General features: G+C 35.8%; 6 protein-coding genes across 9 annotated transcripts in view; 3 read left to right on the top strand and 3 right to left on the bottom strand.

The window, feature by feature from the left end:
- Positions 1 to 152: 152 nt before the first annotated feature.
- On the bottom strand, positions 153 to 2,099 carry LOC129942830 (FGFR1 oncogene partner 2 homolog). The gene is made up of 2 exons (XM_056051916.1): positions 1,630 to 2,099; positions 153 to 1,482 (listed from the first exon to the last, which is right to left on the bottom strand). Exons 1-2 carry the CDS (start codon positions 1,765 to 1,767, stop codon positions 610 to 612), a joined length of 1,011 nt encoding a protein of 336 aa, XP_055907891.1. The 5' UTR covers positions 1,768 to 2,099; the 3' UTR covers positions 153 to 609.
- Positions 2,100 to 3,775: 1,676 nt separating this feature from the next.
- Positions 3,776 to 6,308, top strand: LOC129942834 (phosphatidate cytidylyltransferase, mitochondrial). Of its 4 annotated transcripts, none has more exons than XM_056051919.1 (4): positions 3,777 to 3,883; positions 5,102 to 5,742; positions 5,809 to 6,013; positions 6,078 to 6,308. In XM_056051919.1, exons 2-4 carry the CDS (start codon positions 5,105 to 5,107, stop codon positions 6,231 to 6,233), a joined length of 999 nt encoding a protein of 332 aa, XP_055907894.1. In that variant the 5' UTR covers positions 3,777 to 3,883; positions 5,102 to 5,104; the 3' UTR covers positions 6,234 to 6,308. The 4 variants fall into 4 exon arrangements, with proteins under 4 accessions (XP_055907897.1, XP_055907896.1, XP_055907894.1 ...); XM_056051920.1 differs by lacking the exon at positions 3,777 to 3,883 and adding an exon at positions 4,873 to 4,958; XM_056051922.1 differs by lacking the exons at positions 5,809 to 6,013; positions 6,078 to 6,308 and adding an exon at positions 3,954 to 4,958 and having other exon boundaries at positions 3,776 to 3,883; positions 5,102 to 5,157.
- Positions 6,309 to 6,420: 112 nt separating this feature from the next.
- LOC129942831 (uncharacterized) lies at positions 6,421 to 11,258 on the top strand. Its single transcript, XM_056051917.1, has 2 exons — positions 6,421 to 10,549; positions 10,690 to 11,258. The coding sequence occupies exons 1-2, from the start codon at positions 6,547 to 6,549 to the stop codon at positions 11,256 to 11,258; spliced, it is 4,572 nt and encodes a 1,523-aa protein (XP_055907892.1). The 5' UTR covers positions 6,421 to 6,546.
- On the bottom strand, positions 11,238 to 12,617 carry LOC129942832 (28S ribosomal protein S31, mitochondrial). The gene is made up of 3 exons (XM_056051918.1): positions 12,478 to 12,617; positions 12,002 to 12,421; positions 11,238 to 11,943 (listed from the first exon to the last, which is right to left on the bottom strand). The coding sequence occupies exons 1-3, from the start codon at positions 12,513 to 12,515 to the stop codon at positions 11,295 to 11,297; spliced, it is 1,107 nt and encodes a 368-aa protein (XP_055907893.1). The 5' UTR covers positions 12,516 to 12,617; the 3' UTR covers positions 11,238 to 11,294.
- Positions 12,618 to 16,821: 4,204 nt separating this feature from the next.
- On the bottom strand, positions 16,822 to 18,891 carry LOC129952257 (uncharacterized protein K02A2.6-like). The gene is made up of 2 exons (XM_056064764.1): positions 17,516 to 18,891; positions 16,822 to 17,422 (listed from the first exon to the last, which is right to left on the bottom strand). The coding sequence occupies exons 1-2, from the start codon at positions 18,889 to 18,891 to the stop codon at positions 16,822 to 16,824; spliced, it is 1,977 nt and encodes a 658-aa protein (XP_055920739.1).
- A 1,153-nt stretch (positions 18,892 to 20,044) lies between these two features.
- Positions 20,045 to 22,985, top strand: part of LOC129942835 (phosphatase Herzog) — a 141,406-nt gene continuing 138,465 nt past the window's right edge. Inside the window, exon 1 of the mRNA XM_056051924.1 lies at positions 20,045 to 21,573. Coding sequence (XP_055907899.1) covers positions 21,501 to 21,573 — 73 coding nt within the window. The 5' untranslated portion in view covers positions 20,045 to 21,500. The remainder of the gene's footprint in view (positions 21,574 to 22,985) is intronic.

Below are 22,985 nucleotides of genomic sequence, written 5' to 3' on the forward strand. Positions count from 1 at the left end.
GTTGCATTTAATTGACTCATATTTCTGATTACAACAAATAAAATACTTTTAAAAATGGAAACTGTTTTGAAACACTCTCCAAAAAAATCCTAGAGCATTTTTTTTGTTCATATGATTTTGTAACGACTAACGACAAAAAAAATAAGTCCATATAAAACTTTTTAAATGTGTATATTTGTTTTTAACTTAGGCTACGGAAAAATAAAATATAAAACAAATAAACTAGAAAATATGGTTCAAATTGGTCTCTTCCGCTGCACTCTTCAATGAACTCCTAAATATCTCGGAATTATTTCTTATTTCCCACTTCCTCGATATAGAAGTTAATTATGGAGTCAAAAAAATGTAATTAAAAATAAAAACTGATTCAAATTTGTCTTTGCTTACAGTAGAGGGTTAAAAAATACTAAATGAAGACACAAGAAACTCATCGCTCTTAAAAATTGCGATATAATAAAAAGATTAAGATAAATTCAAGAATACAAAATATTAAAAAGCATTAACTCATTGTTGTTGTTGTTTTTTTCATTAATTAATTAATTAATAAGCAAGAGAGATGGAGCGTGTGTTGTGTAAATTTGAAGCATGTTCTAGACTTGTTCCTTTCTATCACGTAGTTGGGGCAGCTGTGATTACATTGTTTGGATTATTTGGTGTTTCAGAATTCTGTTGCACGTCGATTCGGCTGTCATCGCTGCTGCTGCTGCTGTTGGACATATTCAGGGTGTTTTTTAGGCTCTTTTCGAGATTGCTGACGGCCGCAGTTATGGTTGAGGCCGTTGAATTTGCTATGATGGAATTGTCTATGGCCGCATTGGGCGACGGTGGCGTATTTGCTATCGCCACAACGTTGTTGTTGCCACTCGATTCCAAAGATTGTGTGACTATAATTTGGTCTTCACTGGTGGAGCTATTGGGGGTGTTATTATTGTTAGCTACATTCGCACAAGTCTTCGACGATGATTCATGATCTGATTCTGTTGTACTGATGGACATGGCATTCTCTGTTTGAATTGCTTTGTCCTCGAGCAGATGCGCATTCGGGGTTATAAGTTTACCAGTTGAATCAAATTTATTCGAGATCTGAAGCATTTCCCTTAGATTCTGGTTTTCGATCTTTAGTTTTGTCAGCAATTCGATTTCTTTGTACATAGCGTCGTCATCAATTGAGGCGGCTCGCTGCATAACTGCGGCCATTTCCGTGATTTTGTCTGCCTGTTCGCGGATTATTTTCCACAGATTCTCGTTGTACATTTCCTTGAAGTTGATTTGACTTGTGAGAACCTTGCTCTGTGTATGCTCTCGATATTTATGCATTATGAGCTCCAAGGCCCTTTCGTGATCCTCCAGGCAAGCTTTAAGCTCACGATTTTCCTCGCGAACTTTTCTTATGCACGGGTTCTGGACGTTTATCCGATTGACCATATCGGCGTTAGATTTGTCACGTGTAATACGATTCAACGAGTCCAAGTCATCTTGAAACTGAAAAGAGAATTAATACCCACATTATACGTCTACATCGCCAAAGTATTTGCTTTGAATTTTAATTAGATTTGTGACCTTAAAAGCGCCAACTAACGGGTTGCAGCAAAAAAAACTAACTGCCTAACTGGGACAAATCAAAAATACCTTTCTCATTGCCTCCAAATGTCTATTATTGCCCTCTGCCTCCATCAGTAGGCCACCGCTCAAGACTTCCAAGTCCTTGATTCGGCTGGCCATACGTTGCGCGTCAACAATTATTTGGCCAACGGTAATATTAGCCATGATTTATTGCAGATATTTTGCAAGATGTAATTTTTTCTTGGTTTCTTGTTGAAAGTCGCTTTAGCACACGCAGTGCTTTGTAATGATTCAATGATTTTCTTCTTGTTTTATTATTTTTGAAAATAGTAATGTTCTTTTGTTAGGGATTCATTCGATTATCCTCTCGGGGTTCACGTTCAAGAAATGGAGAAAATATTTCTTTTTTAATTCTATTTTAAAAATAAATTGGTAAACGGGGAAATAGTTTGTAATTAAAACAAAAAAAAATATTTTCTTTGCTGTTTTTGTGAGTGGAAATTTCTTCTTTGCTTCTTTTGTGGATAAATTTCATTTTTATTCCAGGTGTCAGAACAGCTGTCAATGGAGATGGGAGATTGTGAAATAGATCTATTACAATATTTCAGATTCGGAGCGTATGGAGCTTTTTTTGCAATTGGGGGCATTTTTCCTCTCTGAGGTTACCAACTTGTTAATAGTGTTTTTCAATTTGCGGAGGCAGAATCGTCTAGTCTAAGGTGATAATGTTTCCGTCATAAAAAATAAGTGTAACCAAATTTTCCGTCTTTGTCTTTGTAAGGTGATTAAGTTCGATTCAATTTGGTAGAATAATTTCCAAATGGAATCGTCAAATAAATGGTTGGCCTGAAATGAAGTTTCAGATGGTTATAATAGTATGTCAAAATAAAATTATCAAATAGACTGTATAATATTTGTATTATTATTTATTTTCCAAAAGTTAAATGCTCATCAGTTTTCAAGATGTTTGTTTTTTTTTTAAATTAACAAGAAAATGTTGCAGTGCATTGTGATAGGTATTTATCCATCGATTTAGATTACCAAATAACAAATATCTATTTGATTGATTCTACTGTGAAACTATGTTGTCATTTCTGTTCAGTAAAATTCATAATAAATCGTTTAAGACCAAAAAACTCTTCCAAATTGTGTAAATGCACTTTGAACCTATATTATGTTTCCACAGTTTATGGCAAAGACAATCTTTAATTCACTATAGAATCACCATTACATACAAAGAAATAGCTGCTGTTATGGTGAAAGGTCAGCGCTATCGAGTCAATATTTAACCCACCATTGTCACCATACGGCAAAGTTAATTCGAAAAAGTAGTGACATATGTACATCCAAAATCATTTAAAAAGATTAATGCTATAAAATATGTACCTATGTATATACAAATGTATTTATCTCAAGAATTTGATGTAAAGAATTGAAATGGTAGAAGTGAATAACTCAGTACTAAGTTATTTTTGACTTAAGAGTGACATTTTACAACACGTTATAAATTAAATCCGCGGAGGAACTATATCTTGTTGCAAGAATACTTTTTTATAATGTATTACAAAGCAAAACAAGTTGAGCTTATTTCAACTTTATTTTTAACTTAAGTGTAGAAACTATTTCAAGATTATCCAAACATATTCAAATTTTGTCTCTAATATCAAATTTCTTGCATTCCTACTTGGATGCCAGATAAAGAATCATTGGTGTTCATAATTAAATATGTTATTTCGACATTTGAAAGCAATTAGGAAAGTCAAATTTGTGTTGAATTTGTTTACTCAAAATCTAACTTTATTTAGCTCAGAACTTTTGTTTTAGTACATTTATACTTTGATTTTATAGTTCGGAACAAAATAGAAATACTGAAAATATTCTTTTTGTACATGTTAGTTTTGCTTCCAATGATCAATTTTAGCCTAAAATGATTGATGTCAATCATTTATATTTTTTCAATGACAGTGACTTAAAATGATCATTACAAAAAGTGTCAAACAATTTCAATTATTACTGCTTTTAATGACGAAAACTAGTTCAAACTAATATAACTGGTCCCTTAATATGGTCAAGTGTGTGACCATAAAAGTATTTCTATAATCGTGTAACCAGGGTATAAGATTGCCAAATGTGCTGGCAGCTCTGTTCTGTTTTTAGTTGTTAAAAAGAGATGTTGGTAGCAATCTGAAAGAACAAGATAAACAATGACACTCAATTCTCTACTCAATATCTGTCATTCCGGTATTGACAATTGAGTATCTTTTCCATTTTAGGTGACTAAATCTGGCTTAGATCTTAAAAATTAAAGTAATCAAAAAAGGTAATAAATCGTTTCAAATTTACAATAAAAGTAGTTTGTTTAGTCATCAAAGTACCCGTTTTCACATTAGGTTTACCCCAAAAGTAATGCATATTTACGATAAAATAATAAGACGATTTCCCAGCGGCATAGTTTACAGCTTTGCCTATGGTTCCGGAGTCAAACAACAAGTTGGCTATGAACGTGTGGCCCAACAAAAATCTAATGTTATAGATCTAGCTTTCTGTGTGGAGGACCCAGACAAATGGCATTTGGAGAACTTAGAAAAACATTCCAGTCATTATTCAGGGTTCAGGATACTTGGCAGTCAATTTATTGCATCTTATCAGAACAATTTAGCGGCCAAAGTATATTTTAACACTTTGGTTCCATTAACCGACATAGGAGTTACCATTAAGTATGGAGTTATTTCCAAAAAGCACCTCGAAAAGGACCTCAATGACTGGACCCATTTGTACTTTGCTGGTCGGCTGCATAAACCTGTCGAACAGGTGATTGCTGCCGATGATAGTTTACAGAAAGCACTGGGTCGAAACCTCATGTCAGCATTTGTAGTTGCCCTTCTTATGCTTCCAGAAAGGTTCACTGACTTCGAACTGTTTCACACGATATCGAAAATAAGCTACAGCGGGGATTTTCGAATGATCTTCGGTGAGAATAAGAACAAAGTTAAAAACATTGTTTGTCCGCAATTGGAAGAGTTCTTTAAATTGTATCATCCCGCACTGAAACAACTGTCTCCTTATGTAGCTTTAGGAACTGAGAGGGAAACGAACAAGATATTCTTTGAGCAGGACAAGTCTGAAAAAGTCATCGAGCATCACCTAAAGTCATTACCAATCCATCTGCGGGAAAGAATTCGCTGCAATTCTGTGACAAAGGGCAGCTATATAGATGTTGTTCAATCGATTTCAACGAAAAATAACGTCCAGGACATTTTGTCAATGTCCCTACACGACATTGTGTGGCGCAGTAGCATAAAACAATCAATTAAGAATATACCCACTGCCGGTATATCTAAGTCTCTTATTTATAGTTATAGGAAAGCCCTGAAAACATTTCAGTAAATCATCAGGTACCTATCTTCCTTCGAATATAATAAATGAGTTTAAAGCTAGTCGAAGAGTTCCTTTCAATAGATTAACTGCTAAGTAGAATAAGAATAATAAATGTTATTTACAATAAAAATGCGTTTTTTTTCTTTTGTTTTCATCATAGAAAATGAGCGATTCAGACTCTAGCAGCAAAAAGAGATCAGAAAAGAAACATAAAAAGAAGGAAAAGAAACAGAAGAAGGACAAAAAACACAAACATAAGAAAAGATCCCGCAAAAGTTCTGTTTCGGAAACATCGAACGTCGTTAGTGATAGTTTCAAAACACCTGAAGTTAACTTAACTGTAAGTACACCAGCTGTTTCAACTACAGAGATTATAGAGGAATCATTTGGACCGGCTTTGCCTCCGCATCTCCTTTCTGCAAGAAACAATGAAAGTAAAATCGAAGAGGTCTCTGTTATTGGACCATCGCTGCCCGATGGTATAGTACTTCAAACACAGGACCCATTCAATGAGGAGAGGAAAGAGGATAACGATGACGATGACGATGACGATGGAGAAGAGGTATTTGGTCCTCTTCCAACCGACAGTAAGTCATTTGCAAAAATGACCACAGCACAAATTAAGCTCGAGGAACGGGCTTTGGAGATGAAATTGGCTATGCTTGATCCGGATGCCAACAAAGAAGAAATTAATGCGCGCGAAGAGTGGATGTTGGAATTACCTGATGTGGGATTGAGGACTGGTATAGCTAGCTTAAAAAGGACTTTCCATACGAAGGAGCGACCTGATTTTAGTGATAGGTAGTTTTCATTTTCAAACTCATTCAATATTGTTTAAATCATTGTTGCATTCAAAAATTATTTCAGAACATCTTGGACAAAAACACCCAATTCAAATAACGAACCGACGCCGGCCAAAGTCACTGAATCATCTAAATCAAAGGCGGAGGAAAAGTACCAGAAACAACGTGATGCCGAACAAGAAAAAATCGCAAAGAAATTGAAAAAGAAGCACAAACGCGATGAATCTTTGTATGAAATTCATCAAAAGAAACTGAAAAAGGACAAAAAGGTAAATGGAAGGTCTAAAAAATATGTTTACTATGTGTTTAGTATTTGCTCCATAAATATTTTAGGAAAAAGAAATTAATGGGAAGCCTGAACGTCGTCCATTTAGTAGAGATGTCGATTTACAACTCAACAAGATTGACAAGAATCAAACCAAGAAAATCGTTGACAAAGCCAAATTTCTTGATAGTCGATTTTCCAGTGGAAACGCTAAGTACTTGTAAATAGATTGATCTTGTCCTTTAACATACATTTAGACACTAAGAATTATTTGTAATAAATAAATAATCAACAAAATTTGGAAATGCGACTTTTGATCCTAAGGAAAATATGTTTTAACCCCTCTACACTACTTGATAAAAGACTTGGCCTGATTTTTTTATTTTAAACTTTAAAAACTATATACCTCAGCTGGTTTATATTTTCGAAACAGATCAAGTGACAAATAAAATTAATAAATTTACTTCTTGCCTACATAAATACTATTATTGAGTATTGAAGAACCGAAGTTTCCCTTTTAGAAATCTTGGCTTGAAAATGAAATGTTCTAAGCAGACCTCGCCTGTTTATAAGGTGAAATCAAGCGATTTCGGAATTCCACAAATAATAACAACTAAACCAAAATTCCCTAAATCCACCTCATACATTTCAACTTCAAGTGATAAATCACCCATAAATGCCTCTTTAAATGATCCCACTCATGTAAGTACATCAAGAGTTTTAGATGATACAAGGCATAGAACATCCGTTAAAGCGACTCGCTTGCAATTTACCAAGCTATGCGAGGACAGTGCTGTGTTCGGTGCTCCCCCTTCGTTTATTGGAAAATGTCCAGGACAAGAAATAAAACAAAAGTTCAAATTAACAGAAGATCCACGCAAACGATTCTGTTTGAGAAATCCCCAAAAAATTCATTACAAACCTAAATCACAGCCTTTGGAGTTGGCCAAAATTAGGGAACTTGTAAAGACCGCAGAAAACGTTGTATCAGAATCACACTCGTCTAATTCTAGCATTTGCGAAGTCATAGATTTAGCAAATCCATTTGGTTTGGATTTCCAGGGAACTGACTTCAAAAATACGTACGAACGAGATGAGCAGACTTGTCAAAATGATCTCGAATACCAGAAGGTAAAGAGATTCCACCGCCGACGTAATGTTCAATTTGAAACGGCCCAAATTATTGAGATCGAGCAGAAACTTGAGAGATCAGCTATTCCGAAGCGTTTTATTGTAAGTAGTTCTTCGGTAAAAGCGAAGCCTAAGTTGCGTCTATCGAAGCTAATGGGAGAGAAGAAGCAACTGCTCGTTCGATCCGAGCAAAAGCCAGAAGTTTTAAAGAAGCTCAAAGAAGAAGATGAAAGGCGAAAAGAACGCTACAAACAGTTGCATTTTAAAAAGAAGTCTAAAACTGCTAAAAAACACGAAGAAGAAGTTCAAGCTGAGAAAATAGCTACCGAAGAAAAAGCAATGCTGCTAGCCAAAAAGGATTTTGACGATTTTTTAACCAAACTCGATGGAAATGTCGTCCCAAAAGTGATTGACTCTTCAATGTTTTCCCATAAAAAAGGATATCCTCATAACATATCGGAGGCAAGAAAGTTCAAACATGATATGAAAAAGTCAAAGCGTATTCTCATAGAACACGCTAAAATCAAAGAACATCTCTTAGAAGAAATGGGAAGATATAAAAAAATACCTGAAAGTCGGATTGAAATCAGTGCTGAATCCAGTTCGCCAAGCTGTCAGAGCATAGAGCAATCTTCAAATGATGAAGATGATTTGGTTGTAGGCAAAAAAGAAAGCAAATTTCTTCTGCGTGGATATTGTTATAGACAGGGTCCAAACTTGAGAGGTAAATTCCATCAAAATGAGACCGGTGCAATGCACAGGAAGGTGAAAGGTTGTATTACCAGAAATGAATGGTTTGAATCATTAGTTCTGAAGAAAACTCAAAGAAAGAATGAAAAAGACGGTGACGAGATGACCCTTTATCCTCCCGAACTAGGCTTAAAAGAATTTCACACTAAAAGTGCTATACAAGAATTTCGCCAAAAGCCGTTGGGATGCCATTATGATCGTAAAACTTTTAAGAAGTTGCATTTTAAAAAGCCCAAGACCTTGAAAAAGAAGAAATTTCATTTAACTGGCTTTCTGTATGGAAAAGTTTCGAAAAAAAAACCCCCAAAGTCCATTACTGATCGTGGAAATTACCTCAAGGGTTTCACTATGGATTTCATAAGAACAAAAGTAGATAAGGAAAAATCGAAGAAGAAAATGGAGAAAATTAGGAGAATGCGATACCTGGGGATATCACATCCTGAGGAGAAAAGTTCCAAAGTAAAATCTTTGTGCGCTGCTGAATCCAACTCTGGTTCCTCTGAATGGGTACCTGATGATGTAACGGGCAAAAAAATAGCATCCAAACATATTGATCTGCAAGCTAGAGGAAATATGCCTGCACCAGAATATCGAGAAGCAACTCTTCGTCAGAATCCAAGTAATTCAAGGGACTATCAAAATTTAAGAATTCCCTCTTCTCTTCTTGATGAATTTGTGCGAAGCAACCACATTCCTGTATTGAGAAAGCCGCGGAAAGACCAAAAGATTCTCCAAAATATCAGAAGTGTAAAAGACACAGAATTTGCAAAGAAATTTGATGCACGTCATCACCACGACCACTGGGATCCAACTGAACACAAGACTATTAACGTTCGATATTCTAGAAAGATCGTTAAACCCAAAGTTCTTGATGAACAATCTGAGGTCATTAAGAAGAGAAGTAAAGTGTCGGGAACTTTTGACAAAGCTCGACCAAGAGGAAGTGATGTGGATAAAATAGATTTTCCGATGCCGAAGCTTAACATCGATGAAATAATTGAGAAGCATGGAAGCAAGTCCAAAGACCTTCTTAGAGATAAACAAACCAAAGTAAAAGAGATTCGCCACTCCAAAGACTTGCCTATCCATAGCCTGGCAGAAGACGAATTTCAAGAATTTCCCGGTCGAGAAAAATTTCTTGAATTTATAGGTGAAATAAAATCAACCATAAATAAACGTTCGGAAAAAATGGTGACCGATGAACTGGAAATAGATAAAAGCACCTTAATAAATGAACTGAAAGAAGACCTATTGAGCATAGAATCCTGTGTTACATCACTGAGCTCCTCAGAATGTACAAATTTATCAATGAATAGTGGAAGTTTCCTAATAGCCGCAGACAAGAAAGTTCCTATGGACTACTTCCGAAAGCCAATTGTGCCCTTTGAAGAAATGGTTAGGCGTCCTATCGAAGTAGTACCCATTGACTCCAGTAAAAAAGAAATGAATCCATATCGGACTGTTCCGTTCGCTGGTCAGCATCTGGAACAGGTCTCCATTTCAGTAGGAAAAGATAACTTCTTCACATTTAACACACGACTAAGAAATGGACTGAGACAGCGTCTTGAAGTAGAATCAAAAGATCGCAAAGTCAAGCTACTTGGGCCGAAAGAAGGGCCAAAAGCCCCCGCTCAGGTAGCAACGGACATCGATGCACTGTATATTGAAGACCTTAAGAATCGGCCGCCTTTAAAATTATTCAAATGGAACTCTTGCCGCACCATGTTAAAAGACGCACTTCGCAAGAAATTTGAATCGATGCTGATCCAAGGTGAAATTGTTCGGACAAAAATTATCGAAAGTCGGAACGAAGAGTACCACGAGCAGTTAATGAAGTCAAAGCCATTGTTTGAAAAATTATTTGAAAAATGGGAAAAGAGAGAGCAAGCAGCTGCAATGGAGGCTGTTCGCAAAATCCGGCCATACTACGAAGCATCCGATGTCTATCGGAAGAAATTTGAAAAGTTAAATAAGCAATTTTCAGTTCTGAACATTCAAATCATTTGTTTAGAACTCGAATGGTCACGTAGAACCATTCTGCAGAACTTCCATTACTTGTTGGCCGATTTAGAATGGCGCAAAGAACATGATTGGATCCATCGAAACGCCGACGGAAGCTTAGAAAGCTTCGAGGAGTCCATTGCAAAGAGAAGCGTAGTAAACATTCGTAAGAGGATCAAGGACGATGCATGGGCTGTTAAGGAATACTTTGATGAGGTGTTTCTAAAAAACCCGCACCCAGTGATTATAGTTTTTAAGAACGCAACAGAATTCATCAATGGAATCGAAAGTCTCAAAAATAAAACTTTCGTTCTGCTCAGAGAATTGCACTATACACTATGGATCTCAGCGGAGTTGGAACAAAAATATCAAGAACTAAGCGATTGGTGTACCATTGAACTTGAATCCAAGAAGAAATACGGAGAAAATAAATGCGCCAATAAATACTTTATGGAGAATCGAGCTACAAAGTTAAAGCACGAAATGAAGGTCCTTCTAAAGGATCCGATTAAGAGAACGTTTGGATATAAGCTATTGTGTGAAATAAAAGGGGTCAGCAAGGAAATGTACGCGGCCATAGTCCCAACGGCCGATCAAATGGATTTGCCCGTTTTGGAGCAGGTTGCTGCAATATCTGATGTCTTGCACGGACTCATTGGTAATTTGGAAGTATATATTTTATGGTCTAGCTGTGCAATAACGTAAACTGTTCCTACAGCTACACCAACGTGTTCTTTTGAAACAAAAATCTATATTTTCTTCATATTCAATTTTTCTTTGCATTCTCTTATTCTTAAGCAAAACTTGAGGACATTCCAGTCGACAAACGTATACGAGTTGAGAAAAAACACCGTCGGCTACTCGAATACCGTCGCAACATGTCCAAACAAGCTGTCCTCGTTGAACGGCGAATCGAATCCGAATTGGTTAAGGTTCAACGCAACATGGCACCTGTTTTTCAAAAGCCCAAACGGGTAGGTAACCTTCAGCGTTCAGAGTTAAAGAAGATGGTTCATTTTAAACACAAGGAAGTTAAACAAATATCAGATGAAACAAAATTATTCTATGAAGGTGGTCCCAAGGACCAAACGGAAGTCCGTAAGAGTTTGAATGTGATCGATGGCATGCAACAGTCAGTTGTTCCTTTCTATTTTGATCACTTTCTCATAATCAATGGCTATCAACCATGTTACGACTTTAAAACTCAAATAGAATTAAATGATGGACCTGAAATTGACCGATTGCATGTGAAGAAGTTGCTGCCAGAGGTTACGGACAAGTTGGAGAAATGGCAAGCAATGCAAAAGAGAATTATGGAAGAGAATATCAGTAAAAATCCACAAATGTATCAGAACGTTCGAGTATGAATTTAAATTTTATTGTTTACTTTTATAAAACATCAATTAACTTTGCGAAACGTTCTTTGGAGTTTCCTTCTGACTTATGATTATATCCTTGAGCATTTCTTTCTTGTCTTCGAAATAATCACGGTACCAGAGGATGTGGGCTTTTTTCTCTCTCGCAGTTATGTAGGGATTTTTCGATAGACCCACACAAACCAATTCCATGAAGTGGCGAATGGGTCCCTTGGTTGGACACCAAGGTTCTAAATGCTGCTCGAGGAAAACGTGTTCGGAGAAATCGGTTGCGAACTCTTCGTCCATACCTTGTTCGTTGTCGATGGGGAACTTCCAGAGTTTTCCTTGTTCGGTCCATAGAGCCATTTTTTGGAAGTAGTTTGATGGCGGATGGGTGACGGTCAGTTTAAGTTCGTGCTGGTAAAGGTGCTCCCATGTCTTCAGAATGTCGGGAGAGTCACAAAGCTTACTGGGATCCTTAAAAATATCCAGTGGCTTGGAACCGAATAGGTTGACACTGCCAGTGTTAGGTTCTGCCTTTCGTTGATGCTGATTTGTGCCTCGTCCTTGGTTTCCATTTCTGTCCCGACTCTGATCAGAGCGGGAAGTAGCAAGACTTTTTCGTACAAAGTCGCTGCGGGAATACTCAATGGCTGGTTGGCGTCTATCAATCTTCATTCCAACAATTAAGTCACTGAAATAAAAAAGAGTACATGCTGGCTTAAAGTGAATTTATAAAATTATTGATCAACCTTAAACTCAATTCATTTGGATCGATGTCTTGCTTTGCGGATTGTTGTGAGGTTGGAGGAGTTCCGTTGGGGTTCAAGAGTTTCGATAAAAGCTCTGCCTCAGTTTGTTTTTGATTTTCTTCGCCCAATAAAGAAGCAACATTCTTTGCAGCTTCCAAAATATTGTTGTTATCTTCCTCCGGTTTCGAACGTTTCTTTATTCCACCTGGCTTTGCCATGTTTATATTTTTAACAATTTGCGTGTTGTCTTCAGAGTTCATGCTGGCTAAGAGTTTGTTCAAACGTTCCGCAGCCGTTTCTTCCTTAATCGCTGCTGGTTTTGGTCTTTTCTTGTCCTCTCGGTCGCTTTCACTATCGCTATCATCTTTTTTGCGATCACTGAAGTATCTGGCGATGAGGTTGGAACGAGCAGCAAATGTTCTGAAAGAATTGATAAGTTGACATTGGTGTGTTTTCGTAAAATATAAACTACAAACCTTAATGTTAAGTCCTGGAATCTGCGTATGCTTAGCATTTTTATCTGAATTTGTTAAATTAATAAATATCGGTAGATGGTTACGCACAGCAATTCCTTTAAACTTCAAAAACCTAAAGTGCGCAAGGTGACAGTTGACAATTCATGACAAATTCTCTCGAATGTAGTTAGGCTCGTTCGTTTACTTTCAGAACTGTTAATATTACTTGTGGGGCGTTCTTTTTTAAAATATTTATTTATGTTTTTGACATCAATAATAAAATGTTTGCATTCAAATGCCGAAATTTATCGGATTTATTGCATTATTATCTCATTATTGTAATTTATTACACAGACAATTCTTTCCAAAACTGAGTCAAGCAAAAATTTAACAAAGCATTTTAGCTAAGTGGTACACTGCTCTAGCAAAAATATCATATTTTTGTTTCATATTGCACGTTTTTGAGCTGTCTGATAATGTTTTTAGCAGGGTGATAAATTGCTAGGTGCATTTATTACGGGATAAATTTTGATTTATTATTCGAGGCCATTCCTAAAAGGAGGAATGGTCGTGGTTGAATCTCTTCAAATTTTTTTTAACAAATATAAATGACATTTCAAATATAAATGGAAGTGCATATAATATTAACGAAAAATAGTCTCAAAACATCCTCCTCTTTAAATTTTCTATAGCTACGTTCAATTGATTATTTTGTGTGTTTTTCATGTGCTATGCCCTCAATTTTCAACTTTTAGGATAGTCTCCACAAAAACAATTGCATTTTCTACACAAACTACAAATTAAGCTTAGCTTGTAGATAAAGTTTGTAGAAAAAAAGTGAACTAATTTTATTGTGGGGTGTTCTTCGGCCTATCTGTTTTATTACGTACTTCATCTACCCAATAAGTTACTTGACACATAAACTTCTAGATAAGGGACTTGCACATGAGAGCGAACAACGAATGAACAAATGGACGAACAAACGTGATTTACACATTTCAAAAAGTCAATTTCAAACAAAAACACATTTAAATTAAAAGAAACCAATTGAAATTTATGGTTGCTACTAACTGTCAAACTCTTATCGCGTTCCACATACCATCCACACTGGCAACGAGTAAATTATTCGCGCTAAACTTAACCTCAAAATTATTCCACTCTTGTTTTGTTTGTTTAAAAGGGTAATTATGAATTGACAATTCGTCGCTGTCTGCGAATAGAAATATACCTCATGTGATAAAAGTCAAAATATGCGAACATTCACAGTTCGCAGTTCGTAGCTCATGTGGAACCTACATATATCTAGTTGTTGTTAAACACTAATGTACATTTAACCTGTAAATTGACTTTTATATTATGAAACATGCTCTTAATTCCATTGCCACGAACTCTTAGCTCACAAAACAACTTAAGCAGCTGGTAAATTCATTTCAACAAAATTAAAATGTTAACTGAAGTTCTTGTTTGCTATTTGTCAAAGAAAGCTTTTCTATTTTCTTTTATGGTGGTCTATTTTGAGAATTCAAATTTAATTGCAAAAAAATAAAATATTGGTTAAAAATGTGCTTTATGCATAAAAGAGGATACGATACCAGTGAACTAAAAAAGTATTAAAAAACATTCCAGAAAGTTGCTTGTTGTACAATGGAAAGCAATTAAATTGTAAGCTATTGGAAGAGACCCAGAGGATCTTGAAGGCTTTGGAATGTAGAAACCGTTTTAATGCCACGATAAGATTGTGATTGTGATAATTTGTCATTAAGATTATTTCAACGCAACACTTCTAATACAAAGTAACAGAATGTCACATGATATGCTGTGAAAAATGCTAAAATAATTGGCGTAATCTTGTCATTTAGGCCCGTTTGCTGATACGAATCATAACTATTTAAGTTCCACATAAGTTACTATAAGTTCTGCTTAATGGTTTGCACAGAACTCAAAGTTTGACATAAATGAACCTAAGTGAAACTTTTTTTATGGGGAATATATAGTAGGGCATAAACCCTTAAGTTTCACTTAGGAGATTATGTTGTGTGATGACATTTCAGTAAATTGTTGTGCTAAAAAAAAAAGTATTTCTTAGTTCAAACTAAAATAAAATAATAACAATGAACTTTGAATTGGCCGATTTGCTGTAAGATGATGTGGAGGTTCTTGAATTGATTGTAGTTGGTGACCCCTGTCAGGTTTACGATAGGAATGAGTACTTTTTTAGTTTCGATGAATTGGTCTTCTACAAAAGACTTCGTTTGACTAAAAAGATGACTATCCATGTATTATAACAAATCGAGAATAATCTAGAACGGCCTTTTAACAGGTTTTATACATGACTTTTATAACAAATCGTTGAACAAAATTTTCCATTCTTCTAGAAATAATTCAATTCCACCCATAATCCAGCTATTGGTAGCTCTACCATTCTTTGCTACAGGTGATCATCTTTTAAGTATTGCTGATTTTGGAGGGAAGCATGTTTCCACTGTTTCAATAATAGTTTCAAGAATTGCCACAGGAATTGCAAAGCTGTATATGATATTCCATCTACATCAGAAGTTTCACAGGCTAAAAGAGATTTTTTTGATATAGCATCTTTTCCTTCTGTTATTGGTGCTGTTAAGAGAACAAACCCTTCGGAATATTGAAAAGACGGTTGCCTGTACTGGCATACGGCTGTCTTCTACAATTAAAGACGACATTGATAATTATTGTTTCAACATGTGTTTTGCACAACATACTTCGATATAATGGTGCGTCATTAGAATCTCCTGAAAGCGTAGATTTTGACCCAGAAGACATTCAAAACGCAATAAATTCAGGAAAGATCTCATGCACTAATATTTTGCAGAATGGAAATGATAACCAAACTTCATCGAACGGCGGGATGCAAAAACGCAAAGACCTGATAAACAACTATTTCATAAGGTTATAAAATCGTAGAGATACTTTGAAAGAACATAATTTAATTTAAACTTCATTTTTGTTAAAACATAACTTAAGCATAACAAACAAAATAAAATACATGCAATTCTCGCACAGAACAAAAACATACATTTCATTTTAAAACAAAATAAAAATTACAGATATATGAATTATGTACCCTTGGAATTACATATCTATAGTTTTTATTATTTAGGATTTTTTTGAGTCGCTTCCTCTTTTTGGGTATCATATTGAAGTTTAGCAAGCTCAATTTTTATTTCTGATAGCTGTAAATATTGCTACTAGGTAATATTGAAGCAACTATGGTCTGTGCTTTCCACACGAGTTACTTTTATTTTCTGTGTTTGTGGTCAAATTGTTGAATTGCTTTTTAAACCCTTTGGAGATAAGAATGATAGTTTTTGGGCTATTGTCATCAATATTTTCATAGTTAACTTCCTGCTCATCAGATATATACTCATGACAACAAAATATTCTTCTTACAATGTTTGTACTGGTTCCGGGTTCATATTCGAAAAACTCATCTGCCCCATCACCATCAAAAATGTTTTCATACCCAGTTATTGTTTTTGGATTCATAATGGATATGGCAAGATCAAGGTTTTCATTCCGTACAATTATGGCCATGCCACCTACAGTCTGAATTCTAGACATTTTTTCATCTGAACCTTGGTAAAATTTTTTGAGTGCTTCGACGGTCCTGTAGCATGCTGAATCCGAATGGGAATTAAAATTCAATGTTATTCTCTACCAAGCTGTTTATTTCCTTCCTCGTAACTCCATCTGTTTTTTTATTTTCATTTATTGCTTTTTCTTCATAAGCACATTCTAAAAGTGTTCGCTTTTGTTTTAGAGAAAAATTGGGATTTCTTGTCCTTTTTTGTCAGCCATTATTAATAAATTTAGAACAAACACAAAGCGTCTTACAATCCATTCATAAACTTACCGTTTTTGAAATAACACACATACTTTTACACAATTTGAATTTTTTGATATTTTACATCTAAACGAAGTTAGCTACGTTCCATTTTATGAGTAACTTAGTAAAGTGAAACATACAAATTTTCTGAACAACAAAAATAAACGGTGTTATACTTAGAATTTAAGATGTACTTAGTAATGGCACCGATTTAAGAAGAGTATCAACAAACGGGCCTGTTAAGTTCTTGCCTACTTAAATAAGAAGACGATCCTTTCTATATAAAAATTCATTTATTATTTCAAGTACCTTTCTTAAGTATAATAAAATTATGACCTGAAGGTTTGGAGGTTATCGCAAAAGAGGAAGAAACTACAAGGTATTTTTGACAGAAGGAAGTCTATCATTTTCGTCGCAAATAACTCTCCAGGGTGCGTAGGTGTAATTATAGATTGCTGAGTTCAGGGTTGGTAAATACACAACAGTCCTCCCCTCTTAATTGTTTAGTAACCCAACCGCTCTACAGGCTTCTTAACGCGACTGCTTCTTCGAACCGTGGGTGCTACTTCAGTGTCTTTGTCAAAATTATCTGCTTCCTTCGAGATTGATGGTGATGGTTGAACTACTTCTTCACTCCAGGATTCATTGGGCTTAGGTGATTGCGCCACAGGTGACTGAAACTCATCACCAGATGTTTGTATCGGCGAATTTGTTGTAGGACCACCGCATGTGGGGCTAAGCATAGGAGCAGAGTTTAAAAGCTGCACCTCTGGATCCTTCGGTGCTTGTTTTTCATCCACGTTACATTTCTGAATCTGGTCCACATGCCTTCTCCATAGCTTCCCGTGAACATCAATGAAATAATGGAAAAGTCCGTCTTGACGTACTATTTTCCCAAACTCCCACTTTTTGTCCTTGCTAGAATACTCTCTTACTTGAACCTTATCTCCCGGGTAATATTGCACACCACTTGGATATGGCCCGTTTAGTTTCTCCTTTACGTTATCGATGGTGTTTGGCCGGATCAAATCCAATCTGATGCGTATATCTCGCTGGAGAAATAATGTACAGGGTGCCACTCCGGTTGTAGAGTTTGGTGTCTTCCTGTAACGCATAAGATAGTTCGAAAGCTTATAAGCAATGTTACCTGGGTCGTTAATAATTTTTCAGAGAGCCACTTTCATATTTTGCACAAACCGTTCAGCTTGACCATTAGTGGCTGGATGGTATGGAGTAGTGAACTTATGATTGATACCATTTTCTTTTAAGAATCTCCTAAACTCCCCCGATGTAAAAGTAGGCCCATTGTCACTGACCAATGTCACGGGTAGACCATATCGGGCAAACAGGTCACGTAACACTTCGATTGTCCTTGCTGCTTTCATGCTATTCATTTGAAAAATTTCTGGCCACTTAGAATGTGCATCGACCACAATCAAAAAATATTTTTCAAAAAACGGTCCCGCAAAATCAACGTGTACCCTTTGCCATGGGGTTGATGGATATTCCCATGGATGTTGAATCCTTTTCGAAGATTTTTGAACGCTTCTGCAGGCCATGCATTTCTGGGCTAAGTCCTCGATGTCAGTGTCAATGTGTGGCCACCACACATAGCTTCGTGCCAATGCTTTCATCTTAACAATCCCCACGTGAGCAGTATGTAATTCTGCCAGTATAAGTTCCCTCAGTATCTGAGGAATCACCACCCGATTGTTCCTGAGAATTGTACCATTTGTTAGTGAGAATTGATAATCTTTACCTTCGAATCCAGCTGTGTCTAATTTTTTTCCCAGCACTAAGTTGTTATACACCTCCTTTAGAGCTGGATCTCTAGATGTCTCCTCAGCAACTCGTTTTTGGGTAACAGGAACAACGTCTATTTGCTTCATTTGGTAGTAGGTTACATTGTCATCATCTTTAGGTTCTTCCAACTGTAGGGGCAAACGAGAAAGCGCATCTGCATTGCCGTGATCCCCCGTCGCTCGATACACAATTTCATAAGTGAAGCCTTGCAGAAACTGTGCATAATGCAGCATACGAGTAGCCACCATACTTGGTAAACTTTTGCTAGGGCTAAAAATAGCAACTAATGGTTTATGATCGGTGATTAGTGTGAACTTCCGGCCATAGCAATAACGAAAAAATCTTTTTAACGCCCAGAATATTGAAGTCGCCTCTTTGTCAATTTGGCTATAATTTTTTTCTGAGTTTGACAGAGATCGCGAGGCGTAAGCGATTGGTCGTTCCTGTCCATCTGGGAATGTGTGGGATAGCACAGCCCCTAAACCATATGGACTCGCATCGGTCGCCAATGATAGAGGTAATTTTGGATTGTACGCACAAAGAACAACATCCGAAGTTATTTCAGATTTGATGCTCCTGAACACCTTCTCACATTCTTGACTCCATCGGAAATCCTGGTCCTTTTGTAGTAGATTGTGTAACGGGTTCAATTTAGAGGAGAGATTCTGCAAAAATCTCCCATAGTAGTTCACCAGACCCAGCCAGCTTCTGACCTCGGAAATATTTCTCGGAGCTGGTGCGTTGTGCAATGTGTTCCTAAATATCAGCATTAAGAAGTCACATTTCTGTTGTTTTTAGGGCTCTAGTCATATAAAAAATTTTATTTAAAACACCATCCCTAATTTGTTGCAATATGCTTTTCAAATGATATAATTATTTAAACGACCTGCATCAGGGCTTGAACTGACCTTTTCAGAGTTTAAAAATGTTCTCTGCATTATGGCTGAATCACAAACACGCTTCAGCTTCGTCTTCACCTGACGTTTGCAAGTTCAGCCATAGGAATTCACAATGGAACTTCGACCTCACTGTTCGTTTGACAATCGAAAGGAAAAGAATGTAATGTGACTCCAAACGGAAGCTCTAGTTCAATTATCTGAACATTTGCTGTGTCTGACAGCTCAACAGCTGTAAAAAAATGCCAACAAACTTAACATTTGCTCTTTGGAGGGATGAAATAATAGAAATGTCATTTAAATCAACCTCGAAGCAGGCCCACCGTAACGCAGACGAAGCCGAAGCGTGTTTGTGGTTCAGCCATTAAGTTTAAGTCCCTAAGGACGTAAGCCCTTACGGGAGATTTGAATATATTTGAGTTTAATGTTAAAAAAATTGGAATGAGCAACATTTAGGAAAAATAATCTACAAAAAGTGCAGCATGCCCCCCCTAAATTACCTAGCTGTTAGAACACCGTACAATCTATTCAAAACAAATTGTTTTAGGCTTAAAAAACGAAATACAAACAAAGTAGAGTCCGAAAAAGAAAATATTTTTTTATAACTTAAAGGTGTTTCCTCGCCTTAATATTTAAAACATCAACAAATCACACCAACATGTTGACCGTGTATGCCTAGCTTTATGCAAGCTCAATATAATGCATGAGTGAAGATTGTACCTTAAACTTTCAGTGAGTTGTCGCCCTTAAACATTTTCATTTTCGTTAATTTCATATAAGTTTGCTATTGTGTTATTATCGTTATGCTCATGAAATCCAGATAAATCATTTGTTGCTCAAAGAAAGAAAAGGCATTTAAACACAAATGTACTTCAGCTGAATACAATACACCAAAAAGAGACAAATATTATATCTAAATTTTGACATTTCAAATGAGGGGAAATATATTTCTAACTGGAAAATGGAAAAGTTTCGTTCAAATAACACACAATTTTTCGGCCATTTTAAATTCGCATAAATTTCAGTATCCAGTTTCCAATTGTCTTTTTCATTGGATGCAGCTCGCGCTCGTGAAAGAAGAAACAGAATCAGAAAACAGGAGTAACTTACGTTTGCACTATATTCAAGTCGGTTGTTAGAGTCAGAGAGTGAGACTGGGAACTCGAACTGAAAAGAGAAATGAAATGATACCCCAGTGAATAACAGGAAAAAAGGGGACGACGAACACGAAGTAGTAACCTTCCGAGCTGTTGCGCTTTTCCTCGTTTATTCATACAAAATTGCCACCTATCGATATAATTTCTTATTTATCAGTGAAAAGTGAATGAAAATAATTGAAATCATCAATAAAATCCACGTACGAAAGTGCTGAATGTATCATAAACGGGTTGTGTTTAATTTTTAATAAATAAGAACAAAAAAAAAGGAAAAAGCCAAGTGAAAAACGAAACGGGTTCTTCTCTCTCGCTTCGGCTAATGCACATCCCGTCCAAAAGTGACACATCAAAAGTGAGATAAAACATTACTTGTTTTTTATTTCTCGTTCGTTCGTTTCGTCTTTCGTCTAATCGTCGTCTTCGTCTGTTGCTGTTCTGCGTTCCGTTCATCGTTTCTCTTTCTGTTTCTCCTGCTACGGCTACTGCTACGTCTGACGTCTCGAATCTCGGAACTCGGACTCGGATCCACTCGACTCGACGTACACAGAAATTCTTTTACGCTGATTTCATGTCGTCGTCGTTTCTCGTTTCTGTTTCTGTTTGTCTCGTGTCCAGTTCTCGTTTTTATTCGCCAGGAGCACAGTTCGCGATTTCAAATCTAAAATAATAATAAATTATATTCGTGTCTCTGGTTTTTTAGAGCTATTTTGGTCAAATACAAAAATATACAAAAACGTAGACTTGGAACGAAGAATATTGGAAGTTGGAAGTTTTGCTACATCTGCTGCCGTTGTTGTTGACGTCGCTTAAAGTGTCGCTGCCCGCTGCCGCTGCCTTGTTTCTGTTTACATTGAAATTGAAAAAATAAAATGTTGCCAGTCGCCTCCGCAAGTGAATTATTAACTTTAACTAACAATTTGGCTTAAAATATCAAATTCTAAATCAGCTGTGATCTGTCTCTCCGTGAAAAAGTGGTGTGAAAAGAAAAAATTGGTTTGTGAACGAATATTTATGCGATATAAATATTAAAAACGCCGGAATTCCATCATCAATTTGGCCACATATTATATGCTTCGACTTCTCTTGGTCTAGAGAAGAATATTTTCCGATCGAAAGTGCAAAACGGAAGGGCGAGAATCCGAGGATTCAAGAATCGTGTCGGTTACCAATAATTGTCGTCCATGGTCATCGCATTGCCAACGGCGTCGCCTCGATATTCTATTTTGTTACAAATTGTTTTGTAATTTTTGGATTACTTTTTATTATTTTTTCTTTGTATTAACTCGTTTAGTGCGCAGAAATTCGCACTTAACAGCGAATGCTTAAATGGATGCAACATCAATAATAACCCAAGTCGCACGTGATGATGAACAGCTAAACGTCTATGCAAATGAAAAAGGTAATAACTATTTCTTATTTCTTATTTGATGTCGTATAACAATTTTCAAATTGGCAATCGAACCTAGAAAGTAAGGTATTTGGTTGCAAAAAAGTTTTCTTTTTTTTATGAGGACAGACGGAGGAAGTTTTCTCTTCTATTTCTGTTCCCCTTGATGATTCATACTTTGTATTGCAGACAATGCGAGTGTGAGGCAAAAGGAGGTGGAATTTGGGTGTAGCTTCCTTTTATCTTACACCATAGATGTTAATACACAAAGAAACTGTGGAATTCTTGCGAAATCCTTTATTCACAGAGTTTTGCTCACCTGGTTTAAGATGTAAGGATTCGAAAACTAAAAATAACACTAAGTTATGGAAGAATTTTTAGCAGAAAACTACAAGGTTTTTCAGTTCAATGTCAAATTTTCTTTTCCATATTGTTCTAATAAGTGTTCGAACAGAAAGAGAAAAACCTTTTTAAATCAGCTGTTTTATTTACTTTGTTGAAAATATTAATTTAAAAATTGAAATGAAATTTATTTTAACTTCATAATAATATTTGTCAATGAGAATCAGTTTAAATTATACGAATGCTTACAAAATTGTATCTAAATGATAAAAATATAAATATAAAGGTGTGTAAATAGATAATTTAGCTGAAAATTTAATTCACCTCCTAAAGTATTTAGGTTTTTTTCAAGGGTACTGCCTCAAAAGCTGACAAAATTATAAAAATATAATTCATGTCATGAAATTTGCTTTCCCAAAACAACCCGTTCGGATTCCGCATAACAACAGTAGGTTTCCTCCATCCCTGACACTACTCGCACAAAGGAATAGTTAAGATTTGGATGTCAATAAGACCTTGTTCTCTACTAATTGTTGAATCACCTGATTAATTTAAATTATTAAATCTTTTCTTATTTTCCCAATGCTCGCGATGAGTTCAAACTTTTTAATAGTAGGTAGTAATAAAAGCTTGTTTTTTTTACTTAACCAAGTTTTTAGATGCAAATGTTTCATTTTAAACCTGAAGCTTATCTATTTAAGAATACATCACAATCAAATCTAATTAAAATCAAGCATAAGTTTAACAATATTTTTAATATATTTATTCCTACATAACGCATAATGGCCCGTTTAAAGTTTATTGTTAATTTTAACAACTTTTAAAATGATGAAAATTTAGTGGTTAAAACTGAGAGGAATATTAGGATCAATTTTTTTTAATCAAACCATTTATCCCGCTGAGTATCGAAATATTTTAAATATCTACTTAGGTACTTTGAAAAAAATAATATTAATGGTGTACACATGCATTGTGACCTTGAAATCTAGGGACTTGATACTAAGATGATAAGAGCGCTAGTTCCTTTTCTAATGCTTTGTAATGCAATAGATGACATTAAATCATCATCACCTAATTGTTTC

Source organism: Eupeodes corollae, chromosome 1 (genome assembly GCF_945859685.1).
Source record: "Eupeodes corollae chromosome 1, idEupCoro1.1, whole genome shotgun sequence".
Classification (NCBI taxonomy): Eukaryota; Metazoa; Arthropoda; class Insecta; order Diptera; family Syrphidae; genus Eupeodes; species Eupeodes corollae.

Bases quoted from the DNA above. Each gene is read 5' to 3' on its own strand.
- LOC129942834 (XM_056051919.1), top strand. From the start codon at position 5,105: ATGAGCGATTCAGACTCTAGCAGCAAAAAGAGATCAGAAAAGAAACAT. The intron at 5,743-5,808 runs GTAGTTTTCATT...AAATTATTTCAG, and splicing joins CGACCTGATTTTAGTGATAG to AACATCTTGGACAAAAACAC. The intron at 6,014-6,077 runs GTAAATGGAAGG...TAAATATTTTAG, and splicing joins AACTGAAAAAGGACAAAAAG to GAAAAAGAAATTAATGGGAA.
- LOC129942830 (XM_056051916.1), bottom strand. From the start codon at position 1,767: ATGGCTAATATTACCGTTGGCCAAATAATTGTTGACGCGCAACGTATG. The intron at 1,483-1,629 runs GTATTTTTGATT...TTCTCTTTTCAG, and splicing joins ATTTGGAGGCAATGAGAAAG to TTTCAAGATGACTTGGACTC.
- LOC129952257 (XM_056064764.1), bottom strand. From the start codon at position 18,891: ATGCTGATATTTAGGAACACATTGCACAACGCACCAGCTCCGAGAAAT. The intron at 17,423-17,515 runs GTTTGTGCAAAA...TATGCGTTACAG, and splicing joins ACTAATGGTCAAGCTGAACG to GAAGACACCAAACTCTACAA.
- LOC129942831 (XM_056051917.1), top strand. From the start codon at position 6,547: ATGAAATGTTCTAAGCAGACCTCGCCTGTTTATAAGGTGAAATCAAGC. The intron at 10,550-10,689 runs GTAATTTGGAAG...CTTATTCTTAAG, and splicing joins TGTCTTGCACGGACTCATTG to CAAAACTTGAGGACATTCCA.
- LOC129942832 (XM_056051918.1), bottom strand. From the start codon at position 12,515: ATGCTAAGCATACGCAGATTCCAGGACTTAACATTAAG. The intron at 12,422-12,477 runs GTTTGTAGTTTA...CAATTCTTTCAG, and splicing joins TTCCAGGACTTAACATTAAG to AACATTTGCTGCTCGTTCCA. The intron at 11,944-12,001 runs GTTGATCAATAA...TTTTTATTTCAG, and splicing joins CCAAATGAATTGAGTTTAAG to TGACTTAATTGTTGGAATGA.